The sequence below is a fragment of the Polychytrium aggregatum genome, assembly GCF_025602895.1.
Source record: "Polychytrium aggregatum strain JEL109 chromosome Unknown BJ171scaffold_40, whole genome shotgun sequence".
Lineage (NCBI taxonomy): Eukaryota > Fungi > Chytridiomycota > Chytridiomycetes > Polychytriales > Polychytrium > Polychytrium aggregatum.
In genome coordinates this window covers 260,664-277,436 of record NW_026516242.1, presented here as the reverse complement: position 1 = coordinate 277,436, position 16,773 = coordinate 260,664, and the positions used below count along the sequence as shown (strand labels likewise).

General features: G+C 56.5%; 6 protein-coding genes across 6 annotated transcripts; 2 read left to right on the top strand and 4 right to left on the bottom strand.

The window, feature by feature from the left end:
* Positions 1 to 235: 235 nt before the first annotated feature.
* Positions 236 to 4,708, bottom strand: BJ171DRAFT_214631 (male sterility protein-domain-containing protein). Its single transcript, XM_053106409.1, has 11 exons — positions 4,255 to 4,708; positions 4,059 to 4,118; positions 3,778 to 3,950; positions 3,612 to 3,624; positions 3,430 to 3,508; positions 3,207 to 3,356; positions 2,946 to 3,122; positions 2,535 to 2,866; positions 1,061 to 2,403; positions 722 to 914; positions 236 to 604 (listed from the first exon to the last, which is right to left on the bottom strand). Exons 1-11 carry the CDS (start codon positions 4,629 to 4,631, stop codon positions 259 to 261), a joined length of 3,243 nt encoding a protein of 1,080 aa, XP_052963469.1. The 5' UTR covers positions 4,632 to 4,708; the 3' UTR covers positions 236 to 258.
* Positions 4,709 to 5,536: 828 nt separating this feature from the next.
* Positions 5,537 to 6,608, bottom strand: BJ171DRAFT_397029 (nucleotide-diphospho-sugar transferase; the record flags this gene model as incomplete). The annotated part of the gene is made up of 3 exons (XM_053107185.1): positions 5,537 to 5,697; positions 5,841 to 6,357; positions 6,519 to 6,608. Coding segments are annotated over 3 exons (768 nt in total), but the record flags the coding sequence as incomplete, so codon positions are not given.
* Positions 6,609 to 8,084: 1,476 nt separating this feature from the next.
* On the top strand, positions 8,085 to 9,394 carry BJ171DRAFT_214606 (uncharacterized protein). The gene has a single exon (XM_053106408.1). The coding sequence runs from the start codon at positions 8,264 to 8,266 to the stop codon at positions 9,245 to 9,247; it is 984 nt and encodes a 327-aa protein (XP_052963467.1). The 5' UTR covers positions 8,085 to 8,263; the 3' UTR covers positions 9,248 to 9,394.
* Positions 9,395 to 9,599: 205 nt separating this feature from the next.
* BJ171DRAFT_445506 (ribonuclease E inhibitor RraA/Dimethylmenaquinone methyltransferase) lies at positions 9,600 to 11,095 on the bottom strand. The gene is made up of 2 exons (XM_053108173.1): positions 10,914 to 11,095; positions 9,600 to 10,769 (listed from the first exon to the last, which is right to left on the bottom strand). The coding sequence occupies exon 2, from the start codon at positions 10,734 to 10,736 to the stop codon at positions 10,065 to 10,067; it is 672 nt and encodes a 223-aa protein (XP_052963466.1). The 5' UTR covers positions 10,737 to 10,769; positions 10,914 to 11,095; the 3' UTR covers positions 9,600 to 10,064.
* A 155-nt stretch (positions 11,096 to 11,250) lies between these two features.
* Positions 11,251 to 13,476, top strand: BJ171DRAFT_214595 (uncharacterized protein). Its single transcript, XM_053106407.1, has 4 exons — positions 11,251 to 12,476; positions 12,702 to 12,798; positions 12,984 to 13,025; positions 13,254 to 13,476. Exons 1-4 carry the CDS (start codon positions 11,419 to 11,421, stop codon positions 13,443 to 13,445), a joined length of 1,389 nt encoding a protein of 462 aa, XP_052963465.1. The 5' UTR covers positions 11,251 to 11,418; the 3' UTR covers positions 13,446 to 13,476.
* Positions 13,477 to 13,675: 199 nt separating this feature from the next.
* On the bottom strand, positions 13,676 to 16,677 carry BJ171DRAFT_518516 (ribosome biogenesis protein Nop53/GLTSCR2). The gene is made up of 9 exons (XM_053112253.1): positions 16,475 to 16,677; positions 16,249 to 16,316; positions 15,592 to 15,852; positions 15,423 to 15,481; positions 14,838 to 15,203; positions 14,478 to 14,656; positions 14,287 to 14,353; positions 14,035 to 14,111; positions 13,676 to 13,819 (listed from the first exon to the last, which is right to left on the bottom strand). The coding sequence occupies exons 1-9, from the start codon at positions 16,606 to 16,608 to the stop codon at positions 13,759 to 13,761; spliced, it is 1,272 nt and encodes a 423-aa protein (XP_052963464.1). The 5' UTR covers positions 16,609 to 16,677; the 3' UTR covers positions 13,676 to 13,758.
* Between the last annotated feature and the right edge of the window lie 96 nt (positions 16,678 to 16,773).

Here is a 16,773-nt window from a genome sequence, read left to right as displayed (position 1 = left end):
GCTATGTATTGAGTGATATTCCAGCTCCAGCGTTTAAGGGCTCACTCGAATACTCTGATGTCTGGCAAAGTGCCATCCATCACTGGGATCACCAAAGAAAGCAACGGACAGGGAAAGGAAACGGGAGACACGGCACATCTGGAAGAAAAGGTAGAGACGACAGATCCAAATAGAACAAGAGACACGAAACACGGGATATCACCAAGATTATGAGGCATTCAGAGTCCCGAACCCACCATCGCCGTGGTGCATCGGACCTCAGTTGCGGCCGGTGCGGGTGACCGCGCTGGTCTCGGGATACTTGATCTTGAAGGACGAAGACGGGTCCAGGGGATCGCCCAAGAAGCGAACGTGGTGCAGATAGTTGAGACACTTCTCGACAACCCCCTCCAGCGAGGGACAGGGAGTCGGGTAGATCGAGCGGGTGTTGGCGTTGTCGATCTTGAAGGACATGTCCATCATGATGTGCATGAGCGGGAACAGGGCGTTGCTCTCGACGGCGGGATGGGAGTGGAATGCCTCTTTGAACTGCTCGCGGGTCTCGAACAGGATCGGCCAGCCATGGCTCCTGACAATCTCAAACAGCCGGGTCTCAGTGAGGACACTGTGGCGAGTGAGTGAGTGAGTGAGTGAGTGAGTGAGTAATCAGAGTCAGGATCCACCATCCACACCACAACATATCACACCATATCCACATCACACCACATCACACAGTCCTCACCTGTGCTCCGAGTCGCTGATGTGGAACACAAACTTGGACAGGGCCTCCTCCGAGCCGGCAATCTCGGCAACCACCTTGGCGACATGGTCGACGGGATCCATGGTCATCGTGACAAGAGTGGCGTGCGAGGGAGCAACACCAAGTTGGATGCATCCCTTGACATATCGCCAGATGTAGTCATCAGAGTTGGACACTGGAGCAATGGAGGGTGTGAAGGTGTCAGTTGGTGTCAGTTGGTGGGTGAGTGGCACTTGACAATCGAGACCATCGATTCATGGCCAGTCCGTGGGAATGAATGAGACATTTCCACTACATCACACCACACCACACTCAGCTTACCTCCGTACTGGCTGTCGCCAGCAATGACGGCTGGGCGAATGATCGTCGCAGGTACTCCCCTCGATCGTGCCTTGTTGACCAGCTGCTCAGAGACCCACTTGGTCTGCGAATACCCGCCAGAGATGTTCCAGGCCGAGTAGATCTTCTCCTCGAGCGGCTTGTCTGCCTTCTTGGCCATCGGGATCGTGCCGATGGTCGAGATGTAGTGCAGCGGCTTCAGGTGGTGGGTTGTGGCCAGTCTCAGGGCCGTCGCAGTGCCGAGGACATTGGGTCCCTTGAGTCTGTCATAGTCAAACAGCCAGTGGACCTCGGCGCCGTTGTGGACAATCATGTCGGTCTCCTCGCTGATCTCCTTCCATCGCTCGTCCGAGAGTCCCCACTTGTTCTTCGACAGGTTGCCGCACAGTCCAACGAGTCGAGACTTGAGGTTGTGGTCAAGGAAGGCTCTCTGGCTCGGATCGAGGACCAGCTTCTGAGCCGTGCTGATGATGCGCTCGACAGCCACCTGCTCGGTCGGGGCTCGGACCAGGCAGTAGATCTTGGCCCGAGGGAACTTGTGGGCCAGCTCAAAGACCAGGAAGGCACCGAGGAAGCCAGTGGCACCGGTCAGGACGATGCCGCGAGGGTCCTTGGGATAGACAAACGGAGGAAGACCCTCGGCCGTCACACTCGCATCGTCGAGCTTGGCGGCCTCGGCAGCCAGATGGACGGTCGGGGGAATCATCGGTCTGTCGTCGAGGATGTCGACAACCAACTGGGCGACATCAGTCGGTGTCATTCCGTTCGACAGGAGGATAAGTGGCGAGATCTCGACATTGAACTCGTCCTTGATGGCGAGGGACAGACGGCCGACACTCAGCGAGTCAAAGCCGACGCCGCCGATGTAGTAGTTGCGGCCGTCGAGGGCGGGGTTGTCGATGATCTGGCTGCCAAGTGTGGATATCTTGGCGGCGGTGCGGGACAGGGGAGTGTTGGCGAGTTTCAAACGAGGGTACTCGACCGACTTGCCGAACTGATCGACATTCTCGGCGATGCGCCTGAGCTTCTTGAGGTCGCGCTTGCCCGAGTCGTTGAAGGGGAACTCGTCGAGCTCGAAGCAGTTGTGGATCGGGAACTTGGCGACGTTTGTCAGCGCAAACATGTCCTCGGTCAGCTGCAGAAGCTCGGCAGGAGTGGGGTTGACCTGAGAGCCCCTTCTGCGGACAAAGAGCATCACGATCTTCTTCTCGGAAGTCTGGATGAAGGCACAGTCCGAGATGATCTTGGACATGTTTTCGTTGGCCAGCTCCTCGAGGGCGTTGAGGTCGACATAGACGCCGTTGACCTTGATCTTCTGGTCGAATCTGGAGTGATGGTGTAGAGTGAGGGAGTGGATGGCGTGAGTATCCGGGATGCAGGAGTGGGATGTGTAGTCAGGATGCCAGATGTGCAGTCGCCATCAACGAGAGATGCAACACCCGGCCATCGACCTCACCTTCCAACCACAGTGAACTGGTTCTCGCCAACCATCTCGACCCAGTCCATGCTGCAGATTCGAGGTGAGCCATCCTCAAGGAAGCCGAAGGGTGAGAGTTTGTCATTCGGATTTGCATTGACAAAGTTGGGGTGGTTCTTGATGGGATGGTCCTTGTCGACGGCAAAGACGAGCACACCAGTCTTCGAGACCTTCTGGTCGACAATGTTGCCGTCCTCATCAAAGAGGAGACATCTCACACCTGGTTTGGTAAGCTTGTAGACGAGCTTGTCCGATTTGAGGATCTGGTTGGCCGGGAGGTGGAAAACTGAAAGTGCACCCACAAGCAGCGACTGAGGTTCATAGTAGGGTGAGAAAATGTCTTTGATTCAAGAACTCCATATCAGCTTCGACTCGGCGCCTGTTACTTACTTCACTCGACCCATATACGAGTCCCAATTCAGCATTTGGGAAGACACGTCTGGTGCTATTCACGGTACTAGGAGGCACCAACTCCGAGCCCAAGGCAATTGTCTTGGTTTTCTCCCACTTGGCATCGGGATTCTGCAGCTGGGCCACATTTATGATCGCTTTCATGTAGGAAGGGGTCTGACGGAAGAGTTCAACAGGGCAGCATCGTGCGTTAGTATCCATATTGCGAACAACTCCTCCGGGACAGATTCGACAGCTCACCAGGTAGAGGTACGATACGCCATCGTCCAGCATTCTGATCATGCTCTTGACTTTGTCGACGGTGTTGGGCGTGGGCTCAGGAATCCAAACGGAGCCATCGAGATTCAGTGTAATCAGGAGGAGAACAAGCGTCGCGGTGAAAGAAGGCAACTGATGGCCGCCGTGGATTAGTAATTATGCCCTGCAAGCGTAATGTCTGCGAGCAGCATCGAGATACTCATACCTGACAGAGTCCTGCGGTTCTTCCTTTGGGGCCTCCGCCATCTCTGTTTGTGAGTGCACCCTTGAAGGAAAATTTGTATCTACAGCAAGTACACGGTGTTGTGAATAGTCAGTTCGTTTGTTTGTTTGTTTTTTTCCTGTCGAGCACAGCATGGGATTTAAGGTCGGTGCTGAGCCACTCACGACTTGGGGACGCCTGGGGATTGATCAAGAGTCGGTGTTGTGGACAGTACACGATCGTCAGAACAAGTCATACTGGCCCATCGTTACATCGCCACTGCTCCATGTCCTTCAATCATCGAGTTGTGCACCTTAAGCTTCCACAATTCGCACCTCCTGGGTCACATACCTGTCGTTCCGGAGGTGCACTGAAAGGTCACAAACTCATCGAGAGGCTCACAGACTTCGAGGGACGGAGATGGAATGTTTTCGATCACAGGGAAGGCGGCGGCATCGACCAGGGTCACACCCTCGATGCGACCAGGCTTGGTGTGGTGGTAGAGAATGTACTTGATTGCATGTCTGTCGGTTGATGGTGATGTGAGTGTCAGATCGGGATCGGGTAAAGCTGGCTCGATTCAAACCTCGGACCAGCCTGCTCATCCTAACGACAACATGGCAGGGACATACCTCTCGCACAGGGCCTTGCGGGCTGCAGGAGGCAGGTTGAGGGCAAAGTTGAGTGTTTTCCTGGATGGAGTTCAAGAGACAGGTGAGACTCGACCCTTGTCATGGCACGGAACAAGGGTTGAATATGTCCCTTGCTTGAATTGATGTTCATAGCTCCACATCAAAACATCACACCACACCAATAGCGGATACTCACTTGCCCAGAATCCACACGGCGAAGGAGTAGATCACCCAGCTGGCTTCAGCCTCGCAGAATGTGCCGATGACGTCGTGGCCGTCGTCGCTCCAGCCAGGAAGCGCCTTGAGGGCCTGGGCGATCAAGTAAGCTCTTCTCCACACCTGGAGATAGCTGAAGCGCTCCGAGTCGCCGTTCTCGTATGTATTAATCAAGAGGGCATCGGGCTCGTCGCGGGCAGTGTTGACGAGACACTCGACGGGATGGAACCAGGGACCAAAGGCATTTGGCTGTGGAGGGAACTTTGGCTGTTTGGAGACAGGGGTCTGCGGGGGGACATCTCGGTCCTTGGGTGGGGTTGCGAGTCCTCCGAAACAGCAGGAGAAGGCTCTGAGCATGGCGGAGAGGTGGGATGAGGAGAGACAGGAAACAGCAATCGACGATGTGCAGACGAGGCCAGGAGAGCGGCGACGAAGTCGAAGGAGCGAAATGAGAGAGCGACCGGGGGGGGGCAGAACGGAAAGGCCAGATGCTTTCCCCCTGTCGGGCTGGCGAGCCAGGAGACGACGCCCCAAACAGCATACACTTCAATTCCATTCTATTCAATGCTATGTTGTTCAGCAGTGCAACACCGCTGACGGGGCTGAGATAATGCATTTTCACTGAGCAGAGTGGCGTCGAATCTCACTCGTTGTTCACACATTTCAACACACCAATTGCTCGCCTTGCTCACTCCCATGACAGTCTTAACCACAGTTTGCGCCTGCTATGCGACCCATTTGCACAAAGCAAAGGCAGAGGCGACCCGGCGCAACGACAGCCATCTCAAGACAAAGTCCCGCCTGGAGGGAGCCAGGGCACCGCAACCGCTCATGAACCCAGGCCAGCCCAAGACGCCGATCGCCATCCTCGCTTCCAGGTCCGGCTCGGGCCTGGCTCGCCTTCGCTCCAGTCCACCGCCATTGAATCGCATCGGCTACTGCTGCCCCGCCTTCCATTCGCCCCTCATTCCGACTCTCCTCGCGCCGGCGCTGTCGTTTCTGGCCATATCTCGTCCATGATCTAGCGGCACGTATGCAAACGTGTTCAAGCCACGCAGTAGACAACGTAACCCGCATACGAACCGAGCCAGGCTTCTTTCAAATGGTCAAGCCGCGCAATAGATCATTCTACGACTACATACACAGAAGATGGGAGGCATTCTATAGATTGCGTTCGATGACATCGAGTACAGAGAGAGTCGAGCAGAACACACCATTCTTCACGGCGCCTCCAACACATTCTTATTGGCTTTGTCCTCTTCCCAGCTGTGAGACCAGTATGTGATGGTGTATGCTGGCTGTCCTGGCTCTCCTTCAGCCTCAAGGATCCTCTTGCACTGCACCTCATCGAATGTATTGGATTGGGCACTGCAGATGGCTCCGTGAACGAGGGCTTGGTTCCAGTCGTATGGATAGATGTAGCCTGTGCATATGGGCAGATAACGGAAGATCGGTGGGCCTGTCAGTTAGGAGGCCGCCTTAGCGACAAGCCGGACGAAACCACACAGCAACCTCTCGCTTGCTCAGCTAGAGCCGTCTCACTGGTCAACGGTCCAAAGAACATACCGTGAGGCAGGACGACGAAATCCTCATGGAATAACCGGTGCGAGAACTGAGCCCAGGCTTTGTAGAGAGCCACAGGGCCCGTCAGCTTCTCTGCGCTATCACCCTCCGGTGTGCCGAGATTCTTGACGATCAGGTTGACGACGACAAGCCAGAAGGGGTGACCCGGGGAGCTGGCCATCCACGCGTTCGGGAGAGAATGTTCGAACCGGGTGTTGTGACCCATGCGGCCAATCAAGGCGGCGCCGCGATCGATGAGGGCAGGCTCACCCTCGTCAACGGGAGCGTCCATGGCTCGGAGACACTCCATGTCGAGGTCGGCATAGACGCCGCCGTACTGGTACATGTAGAGATAGCGAGCGGCATCGGCGCGGTTGATGTTATGAGGCAGGGCATCGTACGTGCTCAGAAACCAGGGAAACTCTCGCTGGACGAGGTCTCGATTCATTTCGTCCGTCCAGAGGATGTAGATCCAGTCCGGGTGGTGCTGCTTCCATGAATCAGCCCAACGGGCAAATTTCTGGTCCGAGAAGAGCATTCAGCACGTGGGAACGTTAGCGCTGTTTCCGGAGGGGGGGGGTCTATCTCAACGGGCCTTCTGAATCGACAGGGTCGAGACCGGCAACGGCGCAATGGTCCGGACACAATTGGCCGATGCCCAGACAGCCGCGTCCGATTTACCTTTGGAAGTGTCTGGTTCTTCCACGACTGATGGATGATATGAGGTATGACTTTGGTCCTGGGTGACTTTGAGTGCAGGATCGATGCAGGGCTGAGAGGGAGGAGCGAGAAATACATGAGCATGGCCCAGATGCCGATCAGAGCAGCAAGAGCGGCCACGCCGAGTGCGGCGAGACGGAGAGGTCGTCGGGCGATGGTCCGTGGGAGCAACATTTGGGCTGGGCGAGCGAGAGAGGTGCCGAGGATGGCCAAGGGCAAAGTCAGAAGGAGCGATGGAAGGCGATGGAGGGAGAGGGATGGGATCGCCGAGAAGATGCAGGCGGAGGGGCTTATGAGCTGCAGGACAGAGAGCAGCCTCTCGAGACCAGCCCTGGTATGGACAGCGGCGGCGGTTGTCGGGATGTGATGGCAATCGGGCGTTCGTGGGCTGGACATTGCGCGTCACACCGTGTCACCATTCCGCAACTTGTCAACTTCAATACTGTGCGCTCTCCGAATCGCAATCGCAATCGCAACCGCAACCGCAATCGTTCGACTTCTGCACAGCCTGTGCAATGCTCAATGCCTCGAGTTTCGCTCTGCTTTGCCATACTTTGTCCTGTGGCTGCATCGTCCTGTGCTTACTTGTTTTGCCCTGTCCTGTCCCGTATTGTCGCCATCGGTCTCTTCGACGCCCATGGCGGTTTACCCAGTTGCCAGGTCAATTTCTTTGGTGGCAAGGACACTGTCTGTCAGCAACTGGGGTTGAACTCTGTCGATTGAAAGGAGGCACCTCATACCCCGGCATGGTGCCACCAACCGTTTGCCAGCACCACACAGCAGACGCCCCTGGCCCTGGCTCGCGGCTTGTGGATGCCGCTGTGGTTTGCCAACCCCGTCACGATGGAGTTGTGCCCCGTCCAAGCACTGCACGCACCACCGGCGAGACCCACGGGCTGTGCCCATTTTTGTCTTGCCAGGATGAAACTTGCCTTTTGAGAAGCACCAGGAGGCGATGCCTTCTTGGCGGTGGCGAGGAGGGTGTCGATGCTCTGATCAGCCACAAGGGCCCTCAACACCAGCCCGACTTGTATTGGGGCGACCCATGTGTCCTGGTGGGCTGTGCTCTCGCCGGTGGCCGACCGGGTCATTCGCACATGGCCCCCTGCCATGCCATGCCCGGCGGCATGGCCATCGAGTTGTGTTCAGTCCTCGTGTCTGTCCCGTGGCTCGGAGCGTTATGGCCTGCACAACTTCACCGGTCACCAGCCCTATTTCGGGCTGTGGGGGGCAAGCCCCTTGCTTTCCCCTTCGCAGTCGTTGCTGTGAGCTGCACAACTCCGTGTTGGTTGTGCATGGCTTGCTTGGACACCCATTCCACGAGTGTTGTTTGTGGCTGCCGGCTCTGAGCCCGCTTGTTTGCAGACAAGCCCGGTGCAACCAGCCGATGGATATGTCCTCGGCTCGACCACGGCGAATCGTCTCCGGCCACCGCCTGTACATTACCGCCGGCCTGCCTCGCTTCCCGTCGTCTCCTGCGTCGACCGCCTGCTTTCGATCTCCAGCTTCCGTCGTCCTTTCTCCGCCGACTGTCCCAGTCGCACTCGGGTCCCTCCTCTCTTTTGTCTCTTTTCCTCTGCCACATTCCGTTGCCGTTGCTCGCCGTCGCAGCGTCCCGACCCGCCTGTCTCTTCTTTCTCGCTCGATCCTCTGTCTCGGTACCATCGTCTTGCCCTCCCTCCGCTTTTCCCTACCACAAGCCCTCCATGTCGTCAGACCACACAAAATCCACCTTCACCGGCCAGAGAGCGAGATGGGCCATACGCCTGCTCCTCGTCGTCTTGACCTTGGGCGGCCTGGTCTTCTCACTGCGAGCCGTCGAACGCTCCGGCAGGCCCAAGCACCCGACACGTCCCAACTCAGCTGGCTTCGAACTCGAGTTCGAGTGGGTTATGCGTCGGCCCATCATCTTCATCGGCGACTCGGTCACGCGGTACCAGTATCTGTCGCTGGCCTATCGTCTGAGCCATGGTCACTGGCAGTTCGAGGAGCCTGGCTTCAACAAAACGACCGAGATCATCGATCGTGACTGGCACGACTGGGAGCGCTTCATGCGCGGCACCAATGCCCTCCTCAAAGGCAACGAGGTCTGTGATTGCTACCGCAACGGAACCTGGGACTGGACCAAGACCGTCGAATACATCGAAAACCGGTACTTCAAGACGCCCCACTATACCATGACCTTTTTCCAGGCGTACGACGATCGTCCGGGCGTCTGCCACACCAAGGGCCGGCTCTTCCCCGAGAAGGGGGCGCCGTACTTTGATGCCCCGCTGGACTGGTGCTATACCATCCCTGCCCTACTCGACCACATCGACAAGACCTACGGCCAGAGCATCATCGTCCTGAACTTGGGCATCCACGGCTCCGACTATGTCAAGTGGGCAACGGCCTTTGCCCGCCACTCGACCCGCAGCGGCTCGATCCTGATCTGGAAGCAAACAACGCCGTCCAGTGACGGTCGGATGCCCGAGAGCAAGGACTTTGAGCTCTTCAACATCTTCAAGTCCAGCAAGGTCGTTGTGATGCCGACCTGGCGGATGCTGACGGACCTCTACAACGCCGACAACAGCGCTGTCTTTTACGACCGGGTGCATTTCCTGCCGCACATCAACAAGCTCATGAACCAGAAGCTGGCCGAAATCGTCAAGCGCGAGTTGGGCAAGCGAGGGTTCTCAGGGGCCCGGTGATCGACCGCCGAAGCGGTGTACTGGCGCCGAGTGTCTTCAATTTCCATGGTGATCTATCGCGGAGGGGAAGACGATCCAAGATGCGACGGCACAGGTCCCATCGGTGGGCATCCGATGGCACAAGATCTCGCTGGAGTTTGTTTGATGATGGATGATCTCAGTTGTGCATATCTAGGGGCGTGCAGTCCTGCTTGAGCGCATCTAATGGTGCATGATCTCGGCTATGTGTGTCTGGCCTCAACCTGATCCTGTCAGGAGGTCGCTGATGGATGAGACCTTCCCCTCCATTTCTTGCTATGTTCCTCCATAACAATAGATTGTATCTCTTCGAAGTACCCATGCACTCTGTAATGCCCGTACATTCGCTTCGCGCTTGCAGCGTAGACTTTTGATCTCGATCTCCGATTCGCTGCTGCTGCTGTCCACAAGGCCAGTCTCCTTGAACACACTGTCCGGCCATGGTGGAAGCATATTCGGGATCCAGACGAAAGTAATCACCCCAATTCGACAACGGGACTCTTTTACATATGACGTTGACTGATCACCCGGCTGAATGATGTCGATTGAGAGATACGATATGTGATTGGTTTTGCTCAGCATTCCGTGAACACCACCACCCCTCCCGCACTCGTGTTCCTCAAGATACTGCATCGTACTCAATTCCACTTGTTCCCGCCGTACTGCACAATATTACGCCATTTTCAGTTCCATCGCATCATGTTCCACAACACGACAACGTATCCAACTGCACTACATATCGCTGCCATATCCTCAGTAACATATCGCCGTCATATCCTCAACCACCAAATCGGTGTGCTCATCGATGCTTGGCGAGCGTCTCGGCAAATGGCTTGCCTTCGGTCAGATCCCGCATGCATCTCCTATCAATTTCGATGCGAGCTGCACACTCCTTAGCGACGAGCTCGACATCTTCGATCGGGATCCGTACAGCCCCATCGACATCGGCCACGATGATATCGCCAGTGCGGATCCAGACAGGACACATGCTCTCGGAGCCAAACTGCACAGGCTCTCCGACCTTCGCAAGCCTTGTCCAGCCGGCGGCGCCCATGGTCGAGTGTCCAAGCGCCCAGGCCGAGAAGCCAAGATCCCAGAATTCGCGCAAGTCTCGGATACGGCCTTCGACGAGGGCTCCCATAGATCCCGCACGTTGAGCTCGGGTGGCCATGAGCCCACCAAAGACAGCATTCGGGGCAGCAGCCGGAGCTTTGATCACCAGGACCGAGCCGACAGGAACCAAGTCGAGGGGATGGACTGAGGTGTATGGCGGGACGCTGCTGTCGGATACCAAGAGATGCTCGATGGTGAAGGCAGGCCCGCAGATGCGAGCTGTCCGGGCATGTCCGGGCTCTGGCGATAGGAGCGAGAGTCCTGGGAGATGGCCCACTTTGCCGAGCTTGGCGAGCCCATCGGAGAGATCGCAGGTGGTGTAGGGCTCCAGGAGGGCAATGATTTCGTGCTGATGCATTGGGCGGGTTGTACCTTGGCGATGAATGAAAGGCTGGGCCGAGGGATTTGGTGTTGGTGAGCACAGAGCAATGCCGGCAAGTGCTCGACAATGCCGTTGGCAGCCGAATGATGCTGTGATGCAGAGGCAGCGCTATGCATCGGTCTGCTGGCAGAGAACAGCCATGGTCAGTCTTACTCTGTCCACGAGGCCGGGATCGCTTGCTCAGATGAGAAGCTGAGCGGCAGGTCCATCAGCGCCGACCGCCGATGCGGCCAAGACCCGCACGGTCATATGTCTTTGCGTCTGGCGGCAGCGCCGGCAGGCCCTGCATTTCCCACCGACCCTGAGGCGAAGAGCCGTGCGCGTGGGTGGTCCAGAAGCAAGTGTCGGTGCGGACTCTGACGCTTTTTTTGTTTGGTCTTTGCATCTTGACACCCCAGCCGCCCCATCAGCCGATCCCCTCCCCTCAGCCCGTCCAGCGCACACACCGCTCGCTGCATTGCCCGAGACCGCCTCGATCAATCGGCCAGCCGTTGCCCAAGGTTGTTATCAGTCTGCCGTATCAAAATCTGCGCAGCGGCTCTTCGCCGAGGCGAAGCCGGTCTTGGCTTCGTCCTTACATATACAGACAGAGGCTTATATAGATATATGATATATATATATAACTTTTCATTTGCCGATTTCCCCCCTCCCTCCTTTCATGCGCTTTCCATTGGCTCTGCTCGGCTATTTTTCAATTCACAAGACCCTGATCAAACTCAGATTCAACAGACCACCGCGATCGCCTGCAAACACACACATCCAGCCACCCACAATGCAGCTGCTCAACGAGGCGCCACCAACGGTCGAGCCAGACGAAGCCCGGATGCTCGCCTCCACCCCATTCCTGGTTCTCCCGACTCCATGTCCGTTCGAGGAAATAGAGGAGCTCAAGGCCGAAGACCGATACCACCTCAACTTCCGCATCGTTGAGCGCCCCGGCGCTACTCCACACACCGAGGTGTGTCGACAGATATACGAGTTCTTCAGGTCCCCAGTCCCGGGGCTTATGGCCCACCAATATCGCCCCCGGGACCCATCAAAGCTCAGGGACCTGAATGCCATTGATCAGGACCAGCCCTCGGCCAAAGACGCATCCACCGGCGCCGATGCCCCCAAGGACAATCTCCAGGATCCCAAGCGCCGTCGGACGATGGACTCGGGCGATCTGGCTGCCAGCTCGACAGCTGCACAGACACCTTCCCGGACCCTTCCCCATGACGTCTACGGGCTATTGATGGAATACCGTCTTCGAGAGCTGATCGTCGACAGTGCTGACGGCTCCAGCAATGGGGACGCAGCTCTCGCTGTGGCCGCAGATCCAGCTCGTCCCATGGCGGCCGCCAAAGATCAAGCCTCGGTCGAACACACCTCAGCAGCAGACGCAGCATTGCGGACAGCAGACCCGGCAGAACGTCCTGTCCTATCGCCGCAGTCCGGTGCTCAGGTCCAAAACGGCCCAGGCGATCCGACGGCTGGTACCAACGAAGACGAGGCGCACAGCGGCTCGATCGGCTACGACGACGACGGTTTCAAAGAAGTGTATGGATACAAAAGCGACTTTATTGCATGGTCTCCGCACTGGCAGCTCTCGTCGCTGGAGAACAAGTCTAGCACCATCAGGAACGAAAAACCAGACCCTGTCCAGCCCCGCCGGATCAAGCGAATCAGCCCCTGGAAGGAGGACGATCTGATCTTCATGATCAAGTATGATGAAAGGTGGGTTCGACGCAGCCGATTCTCTAAAACGGATATCGAGAGCAGATGCTTTTGCTTGAGTGTGCGCAGTTGGAGTGTGAACGTCTGCCAACTGCGGATGGCGGCTTTGGCTGTTTCTATGGATCGATCGCCTGGGCCTGCGCTATGGTGCTGCTTGCAGCCGGATATGCGCACAGACAGTACAGATGGACTGCGGGTTGACCTCATGCTCTCTCATACCGACAGATGGTCGACTGATTTAATGAAGATGGGCCTGACGCTGCGGAACATACCCGAGCCCTATATTCGTACCTCAAAATCGACACCAATGACAGACATCAAGGTAAGAGCACTCGCACAGTTCGTCTGGATTGCCGAGTGCACCTGGATGCTGCCGGGTAGGGCTGTGTCTCTACATTGTGCGGAGATACTCCGGAAGCCTTGCACTGTCTGGATGTCAACAAGCTCCCGGCGTGGTTCAACATATGCTGACTCGGCCTCGCATTGCGCACGAATCTGGGGCCGCAGAAATATGTCACCCGCAAGCTCAAGCTGGGTGTATTTGAAAAGGTAGGCTGTTCTATTCGTTTCCAGTGCAGCCCTTGATGTGTTCGTTGTTGCTGCCTCAGTCTCTATCCTCGGGAGATGAGTATTTTGAGGCAGCATGGATGAAGGCTCGCAAGCGTGTCCGAGTGTTCCAGCGAAGCTGCCGTATGCTTGGAGCCATGGTCAAGGCGGTTGTCTAACCAAATTGTTCTGGTGTCCGTTTTACGCTCCCCCGTTCACGCCGACTTCTAGATCGAGCTGCTGTGTCAAGGACAATCGGTCCAGGAAAGGACATTGCATGATCTCTACAACCGCATTCAGGATGCCTCCGCTGATGACAGCAACGACGGCGGCAGCGCGGAATCGGCGCCAAAGGGCCTTTACTACTTTGACAACCAGGCACCGCCATGTCTAATCATGTCGGTCCGGGCTGGAGGAGTGTAGGGCACTGCAACAACAGCATCGAAGTCTGCCATGGACTATGGCGGTGTTCCCTCGACATGCGGTTAAATCCACTGGCGGACTGACTCCGCCACGAATGCCTTTCGCTTCTCCCTTCTCCCTCTTTGAATGTTACGCATGTAAGCCTGCGCGGGTTCATGCGAGCCTTGAACACCCTCGGCTTGCCTTTCTGCACTGCACGAGCATCAATATATTATCCTGGCTGTCCCACCTCCTGGCGCTTTCCCATGAAAACCTCTCCTCCAGCTGATGTTCTCTTCTTCTCTGGAGTGGAAGGATAGGATCACGTTTATTTCTACTTGAAACGCTTGTAATCGTGCCGCTCGACCTCCTTGTGCTTGAGCTTTCGCTTGAGACTGAAAGAGAGAGCGGAATCGGCGAGAAAAGTAGAGTTTAGTACTCAGAGAAAGCAGATCGTGCAGCATCTCTCGCGGCACTGTGTGGCTGATATAGAGTTGCATGGTACTGAATCGAGGCGAGGATGTGTGATGGCCTGATTATGGAGTGGCAGGAATGGACGGTGCGGGCTGAGGCACGGGGCAATAGAAATGAGCAGAGATGCAACACTGACGTTACGGGCACTCTGGGCTCGATCAACTTGCGTTCCTGAAGACTCAGGAATCGGTCCTTAAACATGTTGCCCTCGGGCTGAAACAGAGCAGGTTGCCAAATATTAGCCATTCGTAATGAGACATTGGGGGGGTCTGAATCCAGACAGACTGCCTTCGCTGGCGTCAGGGTATCATATGGGATCGTCTGCAAAGCGTGCGACCACGGGCTCGGGAGTCTATAACGACCGCGGCCAAGCACATCCAATATTTACTTTGAGCGACCGGAGGGAGTCCGACAGCTCCTCGGTCAGCTGAATTTCTAGCGGGGCCGACTTGAACCTGGAAATGCACACAACGACGATCAGAGCACGATTCACTCAATAGTCCAATGAGCACTGCCGTTCGGAGGACTGATGCCACGAGGCGAACCAACGATCCGGCTGCTTGGATGGCGATACTCTACTTGTGTGGTCCGATTTGGCTTGCACCGCTCTGCTTTAGCTTTTCCTTGATCTCAGCCCGCTTGCCGAGCTTTTCCTTGGTCTCTTGCTCCTGGCTGTCCAGCTCAGCGCTGATCGATTCAACCATGCCAATGTGCTTCAGAAGCTGCTTGCGCTCTCGCTCCTCCTTCTCGGCTCTCTCCTGCGAATATTCAGAGCAGGCGAATGAGTCAACCGACGCAAATACGATAGATGATCACAGTTGCGGGGCTCGGCTATGCGAGGGAGCCGCCAGGATCCTTCGTTTCGACACTTGACATCGAGGCATCGCAAGGCCGCCAGCCCCTCGCCTCGAATATCGGGCCACGCAGATCGAAACCCACCAGCTGCAACCGTCGCCGCTCCTTGTTCCGCTGGGCCTTGCTTTTCCGGACATTTGCCACTGACTTGGTGTGGTTGACGGCGTCTGGGGCGTCTTCGTCGTCGCCATCCTCTCCACCCTCGGCATTAGGATCTTCGTCGTCATCGTCATAGTCTACAAACATGTCTTCGTCCAGGTCGTCCAGCTCCTTGGGGTATTCCAACTGCTTGGAAATCTTTTCGCTCTTTGCGATCTTGTCGAGCTCGACATTGAGAGCCGACTGCAGCAGCGTCTGGTGCTCGTCAAATTTAGGGTTGTATGAGGCGCCGGCGTGGGCGACCTTGACGGCAGATACGTTTGTGGCCTTGGTGCTGGGCAGATCGGGTTTCTTGGGCCACCCAGAGTGCGATACCGTTGGTGAGCATCCAAAACAGTGCATCCAACGACCCTCAGGAGCACCGGTGTCCGTGGCTGGAGCAACAGAGAGCACCACGCAGAGCAGTGATATTGTGCTGTACAGCGGTATCATGCTACACGATGGCCCCGGGTGATGCAGCAGCTATGGAAGCGGAGCCGATGCGACTCCAACCCGGTCTGGGAAGCTTACCTTGGCTGGCTGGGGCAGGTGGTCTTGGACATAGTCGTTCAGGGTCGAAGGCTCCTCGGCTGGATACAAGGTAGTCATAGGATCAGAATTGGTGTGTCATGAAGACACGGTGTTGGCCGGCAAATCGATGCCATCGCAATGTCTGCTCGATAGCCCGGGCGGTACTCACGAGCATCCCACATGTCAAAGTAGGTGGTGCCCTTTTTCTTGGGAGCAGGCTTGGGCGGCACGCCATGCTCCTGGCGACGCTTTACGATCTTGTTGATCTGATCCACGGCAGCCTTGGAGGCCACGGTGGTCTTTCCCTTCGCATTAACGGTCTTGACGACGCCCTTTTGTGACCTTGCGGCCGTTGGCGAAGCGACAGCGGACTGAGGCCTGAGGATCTCATCGACCTTGAGGGTCTTTTTGAACTTTTGGGCGCTCTTCTCTGAGTAGTACAAGCATCGGTGTGTGGTCCCAACAGCAGCAAGTTGGCCGGTGGGCGATGGATGTCGTCGGGTTGAGGTGCGTCGAGCCGAAGATGTCCCCATGTCGTTGCGTCGATATTCCGCCAAATGAAAGACGGTGTCGCAGATATGGCCGGGCACACGAGGAAGTATCGATGCGGGTTGTGTCGTTTGAAATCGCAGTATCGATGCCGTTCGTACGTCAAACATCAGTCGACATCGAATCGAAGCGAAGATGTGTAATCGTCGGTGCCATATACCAAGGCCGATGAACACAAATTAGATCCAACTGGCGCCTCAGATGACGGCCATAAGACAACGCCGCCGCTGACACCAATCGCCGGCGACTCTTCATAGCTACAGGAGCCAGGACATACCTTTGGAGTCGCCCGAAGTATCGATGACGAAGAGGTCGGCGTCGGGCTTTGTGTGGATGTGCTGGCCGCTGTTGTGGCCAGAGCACCCGCGGAGCAAGGTGATGGATATCAGGACGCTGGTCGCTGTTTGGGGTTGATTCCAGGCGCCCCGTTCGCCAAGAGCTTATGGGCTAAAAGGGCGCTGCTGCCGGGATGCTGTTTTCGGCCGCATCGGCTTTGCTCATACCTGATGCGTTCCTCGCTCCGAAGCTCCTCCAGCTGCTCCTCGACGTCCTTGATATCGACATTCTTGCGCCATGCCTTCTTGCCCTTCCGGCTGGGCTGCGACATCTTCTTCTTGGTAGCAGCCTGGTCAGACATTGTGCATGCGATAGAGCCGCGGCGGGATTTGGGGGGGGGAGCAGATGTGCGTTTTGCGAGTCCGGAGCCAAGGTGTCTTTCCTTCGCGGCAGCAGCGAAAGCCAGCAACAAAAAAAATGAATCCGCCAAGATTGAATTCATTTACAGCACTGCCACCGATCCGCC

Coding starts and splice junctions, on each gene's coding strand:
- BJ171DRAFT_518516 (XM_053112253.1), bottom strand. CDS start 16,608: ATGTCTGACCAGGCTGCTACCAAGAAGAAGATGTCGCAGCCCAGCCGG. Junction 16,317..16,474: donor CGGAGCGAGGAACGCATCAG/GTATGAGCAAAG, acceptor TGGCCACAACAG/CGGCCAGCACATCCACACAA. Junction 15,204..15,422: donor ACCTGCCCCAGCCAGCCAAG/GTAAGCTTCCCA, acceptor GGGTGGCCCAAG/AAACCCGATCTGCCCAGCAC.
- BJ171DRAFT_214631 (XM_053106409.1), bottom strand. CDS start 4,631: ATGCTCAGAGCCTTCTCCTGCTGTTTCGGAGGACTCGCAACCCCACCC. Junction 3,123..3,206: donor GCGTATCGTACCTCTACCTG/GTGAGCTGTCGA, acceptor CTCTTCCGTCAG/ACCCCTTCCTACATGAAAGC. Junction 2,867..2,945: donor TCGTATATGGGTCGAGTGAA/GTAAGTAACAGG, acceptor TATGAACCTCAG/TCGCTGCTTGTGGGTGCACT.
- BJ171DRAFT_214595 (XM_053106407.1), top strand. CDS start 11,419: ATGCGCTTTCCATTGGCTCTGCTCGGCTATTTTTCAATTCACAAGACC. Junction 12,477..12,701: donor ATGATCAAGTATGATGAAAG/GTGGGTTCGACG, acceptor TCATACCGACAG/ATGGTCGACTGATTTAATGA. Junction 13,026..13,253: donor AGCTGGGTGTATTTGAAAAG/GTAGGCTGTTCT, acceptor GCCGACTTCTAG/ATCGAGCTGCTGTGTCAAGG.
- BJ171DRAFT_445506 (XM_053108173.1), bottom strand. CDS start 10,736: ATGCATCAGCACGAAATCATTGCCCTCCTGGAGCCCTACACCACCTGC.
- BJ171DRAFT_214606 (XM_053106408.1), top strand. CDS start 8,264: ATGTCGTCAGACCACACAAAATCCACCTTCACCGGCCAGAGAGCGAGA.